The sequence below is a fragment of the Rattus norvegicus genome, chromosome 4 (assembly GCF_036323735.1).
Source record: "Rattus norvegicus strain BN/NHsdMcwi chromosome 4, GRCr8, whole genome shotgun sequence".
In the NCBI taxonomy this organism is placed as follows: domain Eukaryota; kingdom Metazoa; phylum Chordata; class Mammalia; order Rodentia; family Muridae; genus Rattus; species Rattus norvegicus.
The window spans coordinates 170,336,778-170,351,316 of NC_086022.1; the positions used below are offsets into that span (position 1 = coordinate 170,336,778).

At 43.2% G+C, this 14,539-nt stretch overlaps 1 protein-coding gene across 6 annotated transcripts in view; it reads right to left on the reverse strand.

Annotated features, from left to right (window-relative positions):
• Grin2b (glutamate ionotropic receptor NMDA type subunit 2B) overlaps positions 1-14,539 on the reverse strand; it is a 477,610-nt gene that overhangs the window by 38,967 nt on the left and 424,104 nt on the right. For all 6 annotated transcript variants that reach the window (XM_017592437.3, XM_017592438.3, XM_017592439.3 and 3 more), the window contains 2 exon segments: positions 3,441-3,601; positions 1,528-1,715 (listed from right to left, as the gene is read on the reverse strand). In XM_017592437.3, the coding sequence (XP_017447926.1) occupies positions 1,528-1,715; positions 3,441-3,601 (349 nt within the window).

Here is a 14,539-nt window from a genome sequence, read left to right on the forward strand (position 1 = left end):
TGGACACTAGAGAGTAGAAATGTAGAAATCTCAGACAAAAAACCAAGAACAAAACAAACCAACCAAACCAACCAAACCAAAAAAAAAAAAAAAATCAAAGAAAACAAGTATCTACTTTAGAATTTCACTAATTCACAGGGATGAAATTCTGGTTTGGTAAAATTTTGCATTAATAGCACAATGAAACCCCAAATCCTCTCTACTGACCTGCCCAGTAATAGAATCTGGATCCATTTGGCTGTGACTACTGGATATATCAGCACAGCTTATCAACACTCCAGCTACAAACCCCTATTCTTCCTTATAGAAATCCACTCACTTTTCTTCTTTGATTCAACAGTGCTTTTTCTACCTAGTGTAGTAGCCAGATTCTGATGGAGTCTGAGAACTTACCCTTGGGCTTTTGTCTCTAATATTTTCCCCAACAGAAAATGTCCTACAACCTTAAATGACAGACACACATGAACCATGCAGAGTTAAGCTCATTTATATGTAGATTAGTTTGTGTGAGGATTGTGGGTAGAGTGCTTTGGCCAATGATATGAAGAGAAATGCAGAAGACAGTGGTTGGGTGAGATACATTTCTCAGTGGTCAGCTCATCACCAGAAAGACATGGGAAGTACCTTTTGGTATCTACATCTGAGGGTCCTTGCCCTCCACCTACCTCTTCAGCCAGAATATCATGGCAGGACAGAGTGAAGGATGCGAAAACAGGCACACATCTATTTCTCTTTCATTTCTCCAGGGCTAGAAAGAGCACTGCCCTACATCTGTCTGGTGTTGTGTCACATGTAGGGTGACATCTGGAACATCTAACTGTAGCCTACTTCACTCCTGAAGGTTTCCATATCTTTAAATGAACCCTTGTCACCAACTACTTTAATCCCTTCCCTCGTCTCTACCCAGCGCAGGTCAAAGTATGTCTCCTTGTAATTCACATATCAAACCCTAAACTGGTAGCTGAGGGTGTGACTTTGAAATTAGGTCATTGCAGATGTAGTTAATTAAGTCACACTGGAACACGGCAGGCCCCTAACTTCATGTGATTGTCCTGAAGAAAAGGGTGGAGGCAGGGAGAGAGAGAGAGAGAGAGAGAGAGAGAGAGAGAGAGAGAGAGAGAGAGATGACTACAGAAGAAAGACATTCACCCAGATAGAATGAAAGTCCAGATCTGAGTGGTGCTTTGACAGATCAAAGAACACCTAGTAGAACCAATAAAAAGAAAGCACCAAGAAGAGTCAATGAAGGCCATGCAACAAGCACACAGAGGATTCTTCCTCATGACTTCCAAGTGAAGGTAACTCTATTGATACCCATAGAATTTCAACACAGTGAATGTAACTGTTTACATCACTCCATTCCTGTCATTTGTTATGGTGGCCCTAGGAATCTAAAGTGTGCTCTCCGATCTTACCATGTCCTGCAAGGACATGCTGTTTTTGATACATAGAGGATAAAGGTTGCCGTTTCAGAATAGCTATTGACTGAGGCCAAATAAGTGGACACTCCCCCTTTCTTTAACTCACCATCTCCAAACAGCTGCAGGATAGCCAGGTCCACCTGGCGCTTCCACCCGGAGTCTTTTTGGATAGCAATGCCATAGCCGGTAGAAGCAAAGACCTTGCCACTGCCAATGGTCACCAGTTTGCAGCCTTCGTCCCTTCCAGCCATGTAGTTGAGCACAGCTGCATCATAGATGAATGCATCAAGCTTCCTGCACAAGAAACAAGCGAACCAACAAATAGGAAGGAGGAAATTACACAGCAATACTACCTACTAGGCCGTTAGTATGAAGTGGTAGGGTTGCAGAAGCTATGTGGAGGACTGGCTCACAGTAGGGCTCAAGTTGGACTATTGTCAGAGTCTAAAGCCTGAATCCCAGGCTGCTCTTGATGGGACTTCAGGTTGAAAGGAGCTGTTTCTTTTATTCCCCCCCGCCCACCAGGAATGATAAGAATGTAAGTTGGGCCCAAGGCCAACTCATAAGCTGTGTCTGAAAAGGAGAAGGAGTAAAAAGGAATCAATAAAAATAATAACAGAAATAATGAAAAGTAAGCACCACAGTGATAACAAATAGAACGGGTAAGCTTTATATAACATTTTTCATTTCTCAGCTCATTACAGTCCAGAATCGGGGAGAGTGTAGGTGTATATATTTCGGTAGATATGTGGCTATTTTAGTGGTCAGAAAGCCTTTGGCATTCTCTTGTGCTTTTTGACTCTGCTTTGAGGGTGAGAGAGCCAATGCGAAGCAGTGCAAGAGAAAGAAACACACAGAAGGACCGAGGTCTTCCAAATTCCTAAGCCTACATGCACATCTCGTGAGGCACTGAGCTTTGTAAAGAAGGGATGCATAGAGAGGGGGCTAAGAGCAAGAAGGCATGCACCACTGTTTCCAAGCATTTCCACACAGAAAGGCTGAGGGAGCAGCTCAGATAAAGCCATGCAAGTAACAGGGATGAAAGCGAACAGGGCATGCAACCTTCCAGAACAGTTACAGGCTGCGGAGCTTTGTCACGCCTCAAGAAATTAGAAAAGAAAAAAAAATCCCACAAAACAAAAAGCCAAGGCCTTTTTGACAGGACAAGTAACAGGACATTTCATAAAATGCACTGTATAAAATGTAGGTTGGTCGCATGCCCAAACACCAAACATCTGGTATAACGGAGAACTATGGGTATCCTACAGTTTGGGGTACCCAGAGCACTCCTGCCCTAACCTCAGATCCCATCTTCTGAAACCTGTTGTGACTTTGTTCATAGCAGTGAGATTGAATGCCACCACATTCTAAATGGCCACAAATCTAGGTGGTACTTGGAAACCTTGAGGTGCAAAGGCAGTCCACAGTCACCATAGAACAGAGGGAAACAGATGAAGAACCCATTAGCTTCCAAATCCCAACATTTACAATGCTCGAGTGCTGGTCAGTCTTCCCAGCTCTGGCTTTCTCCAACAAAAGCACGAGTGTGCTCGGAGAGCTACAACAGCTTGTGAACAAATACACTCCGGGTAAAGAGAATGGCTATGAGCAGTGACAATCAAAGTGGAAAGTGGGGATCAATCAATCAACACATTCCTACTTGTTACCATTTACAAATTTTTGCACACTTCTTGTTTCACTTCCCCCTTATCCATAGACACCAGAACTGTCTGTTACACCTCTGAGACTGTAGCTCATGTGTAACATATATGACCTCTCCTTCACTCTTCCTCTCTAGTTCTCGATCTGTTTCTTTTCCACTCCAGGGCCACATTCATGCAAGCAGAAAACAATTTGCAGGTTGGTACATAAAAGCAAGAACTCTTGTACAATGGTTGGAATGATGCCATCGAATTTGACTTGGAAACACGTCTTTGACTTAATGAGTATGATTCCAGTTCAATCTGTGTCTAATGGATGTGAGAAACATATCACTCTGAGCTTGGAGGCCGTTCTTACCCTGTTTTCAGGGAGAGCAATGCATCATCTACACCCCTTTGGTTGAACTTTCCCATGTAGGCATGCATTTCTGCATAGTTATTACGGATATTCCTCTCTGTGCTGCCATTGGGCACAGTCCCAAAGCGGAAAGGGGGTGAGAAGTCATTAGGTCTCTGGAACTGGAGAGAGAAAGAAAGAGAGGGAGACAGACAGAGACAGAATAAAGAAGAAATGCTTTAGAAAAATGTGAAGAGACATTAAGTCAGCATTAGTGAGTTTATAATGGAAAGGAACTATAATTCACCAAACACATTAGCCCTCAGTCAGGAGCAGTAATTGCCTTCTGGAAGTGGACTTCAGTTCAACTCAATTTAATACGTATTGTTGAGAGATTTCTATTTGCCTAGCCCAGAGTTTAATCCATAACCCCATGTGTTCCTTCTGTGCATACAACACAATACCAGTGATGACGGGCCTGAAAGTGGTGCGATATATTTTGTGGTAGATTAGTCACTTTTATTTCCAAAAACTGTCTAAAATCTGCACCCAGGCCTCTTAATTCAGAGGCCCAAACACATTGTCCATGTACAATTAAGGTCAAATAGCATTACAGTCATGAAGATGTTTGAATATTGAATATATTTTGCTAAGAAATTTTCTTTTGCCCTTCAAAGCACTCAAAATTCTGTTGATCCTAAAACAGTTATTGGAGAACTCATAAATTCCATGTCATTTTAGTTATGTTCCCCTCTTTCTTAACTTCTGAGAGTGTATCTCCAGTTCCTAGCACCAGAAATAAAATTTCTTGGATTCTGTCCCTATGACATCAGCATTACTCCTAGCTCTTACCCTGCAATGAGTCGGGTCTTAATGATGTCTCCCAAGCACATAATTTGAGCATTTGGATTTCCACGGCCTCATCAAATCCATCTCTTTAACACAAACTCACCTTTCTCTTTGGGCCAATTCGTGTCCTTCATTTTAAAATATAGCTCAAAGCAACTGCCTCGGGAAACCTCCTGTGAATTCTTCCTTCTATCAAGTTGACACCCAAATGATCCCCCAGTACTCGTTATTTTGGTTTCGAGTACTAGATTCATACTATAAATGCAACGACTCCCTAAATCTACAGGCTAAGCACGGAGAACTAGACTTTCATGTGGTCATTAATAGTTTAACCTTGAGGTTAAAATGGATGTGATGACCAGCTCTGCCACTTACTACTTAATGACTGTGGTCGTTGACAGAAAAGATGGACCATTTCTTCCTCCATAATAAGGAGTTGATGATGCCTGCTTTTCAAGAAAGCAAACGAAGTACTTAGCTCAGCACCCGACACACCACAGGGTTGCCTGACACAACCCAGGTCACTCGGTTAGAAGGTCTTTAAATGAGAAAATGCCTGCAGTAGATTGTCCTGGGGACAAGTCTATAAGGCATTTCTTGATTAAGGATTGATGTGGGAGGCTCTGGTCTACTATACTAGGTGGTCCTGCACGAGAAATGGAGAGCGAGACAGTAAGCAGCACTCCTTTATGGTTTTTGCTTCAGTTCCTACCTTTGCTTCCCTTGTTGATGGACTGTGATTGGCACATGTAAAGCTAATGACCCCTTCTTCCCACATTCCCTTTGGTTATGGCCTTTATGACAGCAGTAGAAAGCAAACTAATACAGGAGAAGCTCAGTAATTGGTCCCATGTTGTTCTAAATTCACGTTCATTTTGGTTTTGTTTTGCTGATAAACGGCAGGCTACCTCATGTTTCTGTCTGTAAGAACATCTGAGACGGCACAGAATATGTGCATAAAGTTGTGCCTTGGTGTAGAGAGGACACGGAAGGTGTTCAAAGTGCTCTTGGTTTCAATTACCTGTTACTTGGAGCTGTATTCGAAAACCTAGCCCACCAGCCCGGGGGGCACCACTGAACTTTATAAATAGCCCACGTTCTGTGGCCATTCTTCTCCTTCTTAGAATGTGAGGGCTTCATGGGCTACAGATTCTCATAGCACAAGGAGGCATTACAGCCACTGTAGCTGCTCCTGTCAGCCACAGTTGAGAGTCGAGTCAGAGTCACATGCTGCTGTGGTTGGGATATTTACGTGCCACATCAGAAACAGACTTTCCAACTGGAAAACGCTTCTTTTGCGATCAGCAGATCAGCACACTTTGTGTCATTAATGTCATTAATTTATTTTTTTTAAAGGGTTACAATTTTTAAGCAAATAACCATAAAAAAGTCAGGATTTTAGCGTTGAGTTGTCTCCTCCAAGCTAACTAGCTTAAATCTTCCATTGGACAAATGATAAAACAGGGACCCAATGAGGGTAATTTGCTCACTATCACCCAGGGGTAGTGGTGGCAAATACCATCAGTGTTTTCAATGGCCTAATTAAGAATGACTTCTCACTGCGCCCGGCACAGAGCAAGCTTACAGTATGGCTGTGCTTTAATAAAAGAGACAGACACTAGAATGCTTCACACATCACTGTCAAATAGAAGTCCTCAGATATGTGAGGAAACCCATCCCCTAAACGCAAAGCAGAGTGGATGGCACAGGAGGTAGTGTCCCCTGCAGTCATATGAACTCTCCGTCATCTGTAAGTCTGCACTTTGCTAGGACAGTGACGATGACTACAAACATTGACTAAGATACTGCAGGGTCCCACAATATTTCCTGAAGTATTATTAAAAACTGGAATTACATCCAATTCGGATCTAATATAAATTATTACCAGCTAGGTATTTTCGAAAAACTTAATGCATGAAAGGCACACGCATGCGATGATTTTTGATTAACCAAATCAAATCCCAGTGCCCAGTGTTCCCACTCCCTGATGGAGCTACAGGCCAAGGCGTTTCTAACTCTGAACCATAATTCATTTTCTTCTAAAACAATGTTTAGAGTCTATATTATCTTACAATCACATCCATGGCTACATAAAACATTTAAAAAAATGGACCTAGAGGAGCAAACACCATTTTGAAAGAGAGGGGCGACACTGGGAGAATTTGAGGACTTCCTGGGGAGCTCCAATGACCTTATGGCCTCGGTACAAAGGCTGCACTGGGGAAGGCTGGCTGAATGGAGCAGCTGCCCGCAGTTATGCGCACAGACAGTGTGAAGGCCGCTCAGTGGAGGAGAAGCTAGTTGCCAACAAATGGTATGGAGGTAATTAGACATTCCTGCACAAAACGAACCTTGCTCCTCCCCCTACCAGATCAATAGCACCTATGCCCAACTCGTAAAAGTTTCAGGAGGAAATGTCTGAGAACACTTTCGTAAGCTAGAGTTAGATGAAGACTATGAATCACGTGTCCAATATACCCGCAGAGGGAAATAAAGATAAATTAAAGGTCAACAGAATTCAGAACTTCTCTTTAAAAGCTGCAGTTAGGATTATGAGAAGGTGAGCCGCCAGCTGGGAGGAAGAATCTGAAAATGAATTAAAGCGATTTAAAAAAAACAAATTAGGTAATAGCAGAATAAGGCTTACATCGCTTAGGCACCATCCCTGAGCAAATAACCAGAGAAAACAAAGTGACTGAAATGTGGACGAAATTTAGCTTAGAGGCAATTTGGTTTAAATTCAGCCCTTTCTCATGCCTGTTGTAGGAACACGAACACAGGCAAGTTACTTCACCTTGCCAACTTTTTTTTTTCTGGAAATATTATTTTAATACCTAAGAGAGTACATAGAAAAGCACTTAACACTGTAAGGAAACTCAAAACTGTTAGGTTCTTCTGTGGCAATGAAATTCTGTCCTGTGTGAGGGAGGCAGTGCTCCCTCAGATTGAAAAGCCTTGTCCTCTAATCTGCCCCTGAAACTAGGCCAGTCTGAGGGCCTAGAATTAGCCAGAGCAGATGCAAGGCGTAAGCTTGCCTTCTCTTTTGAAAGTTCTTGTTCAGCTCCATAGGAGGTTTAGATAAAAAAAGGTCTTTAAAACTGTCAGTGGACCTTGAATTTAACTAAAACTCACATTCACAGGGAGCAATATGCTTCGGGAGACCCATGGGGAAGAAAAAGAAAACTCCCAAATGCCTTGATGTTCCAATAAAGACCCTTATAATAAAACTCAGCCCGAGGTACAAGCTCCTATTGTTTAACCTTAGTGACAGTTGCTGGTCTTTGAGCTATGGAAGAGGGATTAAAGTGAATACTATGAGGAATCTAAATTAGAACAGGGAAGACCTTTATAAATGATTTTAAAAATTATGACTTCAATAAGCCATAAACAAAAATTAGATTTGAAAACTCTAATTTCAAAATGGTGATTCAAAAAAACAAAACAGATTTTTTTTTAATCAATCACCTTTGACCACTGCTAAAACACAGATCCAGCTATCGAAATGAAAGTAGAGGAGGGGAGGAGCCTCAGGGATCATGTCCATTTCCCAGACGAAGACACCAAAGTCTTGGAAAGGTCAAGGCTCCAGGCCTGTGCAAAGGTGAAAGACAAGCTGAGCTTCTCCATTGCCATCTGGGATGCTGCTGAGTGTCATTTTGTCCCGGCTTCCTGAGGAGTGAGGTCATGTGATGCTAAGTGGGGTCACCTGGGAGGCCCTTCTTCACAATTGTTTGCTCCCACCTTCTCCACCGATCAAACACTTGCTCCTTGCAATGGCTCTAAAGTCCCAGCAGCACAGGGGGTAATACAAAAGCAGAACAGTCAAGAGAATTGTAATCTCACTTGCTCTTCCTGAAGAGCAGTGAATCAGAACTTCAGTCTCGGTCTTGATGACCTTAATGTGAATTCCTCTTGACAGTCATGCAAGGACCAGGCAAAGACCCTCACTTTCAAATGATCCTTCCATTGGACTTTGGAGCCATTTGGCTGCCACTACCCCATGAAAAAGTTTCTCATAGAGCTTGTAGCAAATAAAATAAAATAAAATAAAATAAAGAGGAACAAGGGGTAGGGTCTAGTCCTCTTTGTTTTCTTACAGTCAACTAAATATGTCAGGTGATTTTCCTAAGTAGAGGGCTCTGTTAATCCAGTTATAATAGCCACACTCATTCAACACCTATGATTGTGTTGAATTAGCACATCATCTTTATCTATGGTAATTAGAATACATCAGTTCATTTGGAAAATATTTACCTAGCATCTATTAGTGGAGTGGATTGTATTAAGAAATGAAGAAAAGATTAAAAAAAAATCAAGCACTGTTTCTAGGAGCCAACCTCCCGGGAGAGTCAGAAATGTAAGTGTTTTCTGCCATTCCCGTCTTCTTGTACAGTCTTTCATCTATTTGTACTCAGGAAGCATTTAGTCTGTGTAACAAGGTTCTGGGTGTAGGGGATTTGGCACTGCAGAATAAGATCCAGAGGCTCATATCAAAGAAGGGTGATGGATAAAGTATATACAAATATGCATAGATACATATATGTGCATTTCTATATACACTCACATATATGCATGTGTGTGCTTTAAACGTGATAGGCTAAAGTTGGCCACACATATTTTGCCACTCCTTCTATCAAGAGGGAAGCTTGTGTTGCCTCTCCTAGGCTGAGCAGGTGACTTAACATGGAAAGATTCAGAAGCACCTCCCTGAGACTTCTGAGCTTGGGAAACAGTATGTGTTTTTACAGCCTCTTCGCTGGCCTTCCAGAACCTCATTTCAAGGGAACGCTAAGTCTATAGGGAGTCCTACATATCTACTCTTGGGCCCAATGCCAAGTCCCACCAAACTGGCAACAGCACCTGTGGGTGCTCCTAACTGCAGCCCTAACTGTTCTCTCTGCTCTACCCATTCTTGCCAGCCCACCAGAGAAATCAATAAAGCCATTTTGGTCCCTCAAGCCCAGCCAGGTCTAGCTCTACTCTTAAGTGAAGATCAGGTGATTCCACTCATATAACATAAAGTAGAAGACACACTCAACCAGGCTTTACCCAGATGATCCCTAGGGCAGTGAAACTCAATGAAGCCGTTCTTGCTTTGAGAATCTAAGTATGGAGGGTCCAGTGCTTAGATTAAGCAATGGGTTACTGGTGAATGTGGAATGTTTCAAGACAAGACAAACCATGACTTTGACTGGCAGTCATTAGTTGGTTTCTCTGAGAAGGTAGCATTTGAGCTGAGACCTCGGTAAGATCAGGCATACAAAGCACATGTGGGACATACAAGAGGCCCAGGTATTGGCCAATAAAAATAGTCCAGACTGGTGAGATGGGCAGTAAACAAGGCAATAGGAGCTCCAAAGAAGCAGGACCCTGTGTCAGTGGGAACACAGGCAAACAGCAACTCAAAGGGTGACACAGAAGAACTTTCTATTTGGACCGAAGAGGCAAAGCAATGTCTGGACAGGATGATCTGCTCAAAGGCATGATACAAACAGACTAGTAGCCATACTCATCCAATATCTATGGGATGAGAAAGCTCAGGCACCATCATGGACCATGAACACCTCCAGTCCTATAAGGTGAAGGCTGATGAAGGATGAGGAAAGAAACAGCCCGGTTCTCAAAAGGAGTCCATATCTATGCAGTAGAGTTTAGAGGTCTCATACCGAGGCAGCAGTTCGCAACCTGTGAGTTGTGACCCCTTTGGGTGTTGAATAACCCTTTTACGGGGGGTCACATATCAGGTATCTACATTATGATTCATAACAGTAGTAAAATTACAACTATGAAGTAGCAACGAAATAATGTTACGGTTGGGGGTTTACCACTACCTGGGTTGCAGCATTAGGAAGGCTGAGAACCTTTGCTCTAAGGTATGCTAAGCAGGAGGGCCTTTACATATCCTAGCTTGGCCAATTGATAGCCCTGAGACTTTGTACAACTTGCCTTCTCTGTGCCCCAGTCCCCAGACTTGTAGAGTATACCTATGCACCCAGTATTCACCTAGTTTCCCTGAGCAGTGTAGTGGCACATGATGAGCATACTGAGTTACCTGTTATTGTTAACATGGTTCCAGCTATGATCACACCCACTGTCACTGGAGGTAACTGAATGATTCTGTCAGAATGACCAAACTGGGGTTTTGTGTTAAAAAGAGTCCTCTGTCACCAGCACATATCCCAGCCTGGAAGGAACATATTGAAGAGACGGGAGCTGAAGGGGACCTGAGCTCTGAGGAGAGACTTGGCACTTTAGTGGGGTAGGAAACGAAAACAAGGTGGAACTTCAGGGACATTTTGTAGCAGCTTGAAAGAATGCCCCTCATAGGTTTCCACATTGAAATGGTCTTTCATTATTTTAGGGAGGGCTAGGAGCTGTGGTCTTCCTCAAGGATGTCACTGAGGATAGGTTTCTGAGCTAAGATCCTCTTGCCTTTTCAGTCCTCCTCTCTGTCCCTGTCTTGTGCGTGTGGTCCACGTGTGAGCTCTCAGCATCCTTCTCTAACCTCCATGCCTACCTGCTGCCTCTACCTTGCTCCCATGGACTCCGACCCTCTGGAACCATAAGCCAAAAACAACTTTTCTTTCACAAGTTGCCTTGGTCATGATGCCTCATCACATCAACAGAAAGATAATCAATATGTTCCAATATCCTTCACGACCACAAAAGATGGCTGCATGCATCACAATGGCTGAATACAAAAGACCCTAGTGGTACCATAACTATTAAAATTTCAAATAAGAACAGATGCCAGGCCAGGCTTCCTGGCAGGCTTCCTGAAGGGGGACAGATTGAAGCAGCAATGAGGGAAGTAGAGTTTTCAATAGTGTGGTGTGTGTGTCGGGGGGGGGGGGTGGTTCCATACTCCCCACTAACCTGGTTAGTTTCCTGATGGGAAAGTGAAAAGCCGTTTGTGAATTCTTTAGGGTCACTGGAAAGAGGAAGTTCTGAAACCAACACCACAGATCTCCTCAGGACATATGGCCTCTGTTGTTCAGGCTGCTGTTCTAAGCCTGAGACCTTTTGCTCAGTGGCCTGTCACCTGTCCTCAGGAGGCTAACAGGAGATCAACTGCAGTAGGTCTACTGAGATGAAGGGGTTGGGAAAGTGCCTTTCACGGTATAGAGCAGGCTGAAACTGGCTCTTCTCCTTCCGTCTGTCCACTCAGCATATGCTGATTTGTGCAAACCAGAGTTGCGACCTTGAGGAGCTGCAAACTGGACACTTTGCTCACAGCTATCCTGCTTGTGATGAGAGAGCTGGGGGCTTTTGTCTTCAGAGCGTGACAATCCCACACATAAATAATTCATACCATGACTTCTGATTCTACATTTGAATCACAAAGAGAATCCATGCCACTCAGCCTTTCTAGGCCCTCAGGAAAAAAAGATGGGTGGGTTCTTCATGCCATCTGTGTACTGATAAGAACTCTACAGTGGCCCTCTTTACCTGCCCTGAATTCTGCTCACCACCCCTATTAATGTCGTTCACAGTTCTTCCAAACCATTGACTTCAGGCCTCATTATCATCATTGATGAGCATGTCTATGAATCTTAACCTTACCTTAAGTCTTGTCACCAGCACTTTCAAGACCCAAATATAATTCCACCATCCAAGAAAACTCCCTCAGGTTACTCCTTTATAGACCTCCCTTGGCCCCGACACTCGATGACCTGTTCTCTCTTCCCATAGTTTGGACTTTTAATCATTCTTCATTACCTAGGAGTATTAAACCAAACCACCATACAGCTTGCTCCCATGTATTTCCATTTGCCATTGTCATCTATATACAAGTCTCTGTTTCAAAAGCTAGGGTGGGGGACCCACCAAAACAAACAAACAAACAAAAATTAAAAGAAAGAAGATGATAACATAGTAAATGTGGGAAAGCTGTGCCATGCGGACAGTCTGTAACAGTGGAGGACAATGTAACTCTGAAACGCAATGTGTATGTACTGCCTCAAGGCATGACGGTCTGTTCCAGCTTGAACTCTTCTATTTTGAAATGTGGGCATCAGTGCGGTCCCTCGAGACCCCACTCAAGGGTCAATGTGGCACTGGAGACAGTGGTGGATTATACAATGAGATTCCTCACCATCCTTAAAGTGACAGTATGGAATGGAGGTAGGAGGAACAATGATCACTTGGGGACTGTGGAGATGGACCAGCAGGTAAAGTGCTTACTGTGCAAGTACAAAGACCTGAGTTTGGATCCCCCGGAACCCATGTAAAAACCTAGGGTGGTGGTGGTGAATTCCTAAACCTCACTACTAGGGGTGGAGAGAATAGAAATAGGCAAATCCCTGAAGCTCATTGGTGGGTCAGACTACTGGAGTCCTTGAGCTTCATGCTAATTAGAGATCCTCTCTCAAAATAATAAAATAAAATAAAATAAAATAAAATAAAATAAAAGTGGAGAGCAATGGAGGAAAGACAGGCTATATCAACCTACGGCTTCAACACATACATGCACTTATGCACACACACACACACACACACACACACACACGTGACCACACTAACAAGTACACACACATGTTCATACAAAATAATGAGCTTTACAATTTATTATAAAGCTATATTATTATTCATTAGAGAAAATGTTGTTTGAATTTACTCAAAGGCGGTAAATGAGTCACCATAACAACAGCGGTACAGCATGTAGCAAGAAGGCAGATTCATAATTTAAGGTGACAACAAGAATTCAGGTCTGTTTCTGGGGCCCTGGGGAGCCCAATGACATCTCTCTGTCTCTCTGTCTCTCTGTCTCTCTGTCTCTCTGTCTCTCTGTCTCTCTGTCTCTCTCTCTCTCTCTCTCTCACACACACACACACACACACACACACTCACACACACACACCCTTACACACACTGCACACATGGATGCCTGTACTTGCATGCAAGAAGATTAGTTAGCTGGCCCTTGTCCCTGTCCCTGGTCACACTATCATTCTAGAAGCCTCCTTCAGAGTTCTGCATGCTGTGCTGTTGGGGAATAAAAGCTCTGCTTCTGGTTCAGTGTGGAGACCAGGATTCTCTTTTTCCCGTCATCATTCTCTTCTGAAGCTTCCAGGAAACAAAATGCCAGCTCTTCAGGTTTCTCAAGATTAGCTAATTACCAGATTTCCTCACAACCTTGATGTAGGAAAGCAATGATTTGTTTGGAATTTGCCAAAGATTTAAATAAACAAACATTTGTTTCTATTTTTGCCACATCAATTTTATTGACTATGTCTTCCCCTGTCCCCTGAGGTTTTATGTATTTGGCAAAATCTGGGTCTTGCCAAAAAGTACCATCAGAGATACCATGAGCTAGGCATAGCCCCAGGTATGTGTTTGAGCTCTAAAGAACAATAGAGATGGACTCAACATTACATGCCAATTGGAATGATGATAGTTTGGTGTCAACAGCAGCTAACACTTGTCCCAACATACAATACATACGTGCTCTACAACCTGTGTGTAGCAAGTCATTAATTTTCTGGTTAAGCCCATGAGGTGGACATTCTTATTCCCATTTCATGGGTAAGGACAGTAACATCCTGATAGATGACTTTGGTCAATCCTTATAGCTAGGTGGGAACAGAGAAAGCATTAAAACAGAGTCCTCACACTTAACCTTAAGTCACATCACACCACTCCAAGCAGACTGAATACAGGCTCAGAAAAGAGGTTGTCTCAAGAATCCAAAGACCAGATGGGCATGACAACTTCCCAGTGGCAAATAGGAAAAGGGAGGGCTATAGAAACCTAGTGCACATAGGAAACGTCATGATGTGGGTAGAGCTTGGGTGTAACCCGTACACACTGGCCATGATCGACTATTGGCAAGGGGCTTGTGGAAGACATCATAGCACGTAGGCTCCCAGGAAGAAAGACAACATAGCCCATGAATGTAGTGTGCACCCTGAAGGTGAAGGAATGTCTGTGTGTGCAAACATGATATATGAGTATGGTACCTGGATGGAGGCCACTGCTTGAACACAGTGACTGACCAGACCGAGGACAGATACAGCATTTAGGTGAATTAGAACTCAGCATAGATACAGCTGAGATATCAGAGGGGCCACGTAAGAAATGTCTACTAGAAAACTACCAACTTGAACTTGAATTATGATCTCATAATGGGAAGATATAACTGAAAAGGGCACCAGAATGGAAACCCATGTTCAGAGGAAGGAAGGCTCTGTGCTTGTTCTCCCTCTAATGCCCAGGTTTCCTGACCATGTGGCAGTTGCAGAACGCACCAAGGGGTTCCCACCAGAGCATCC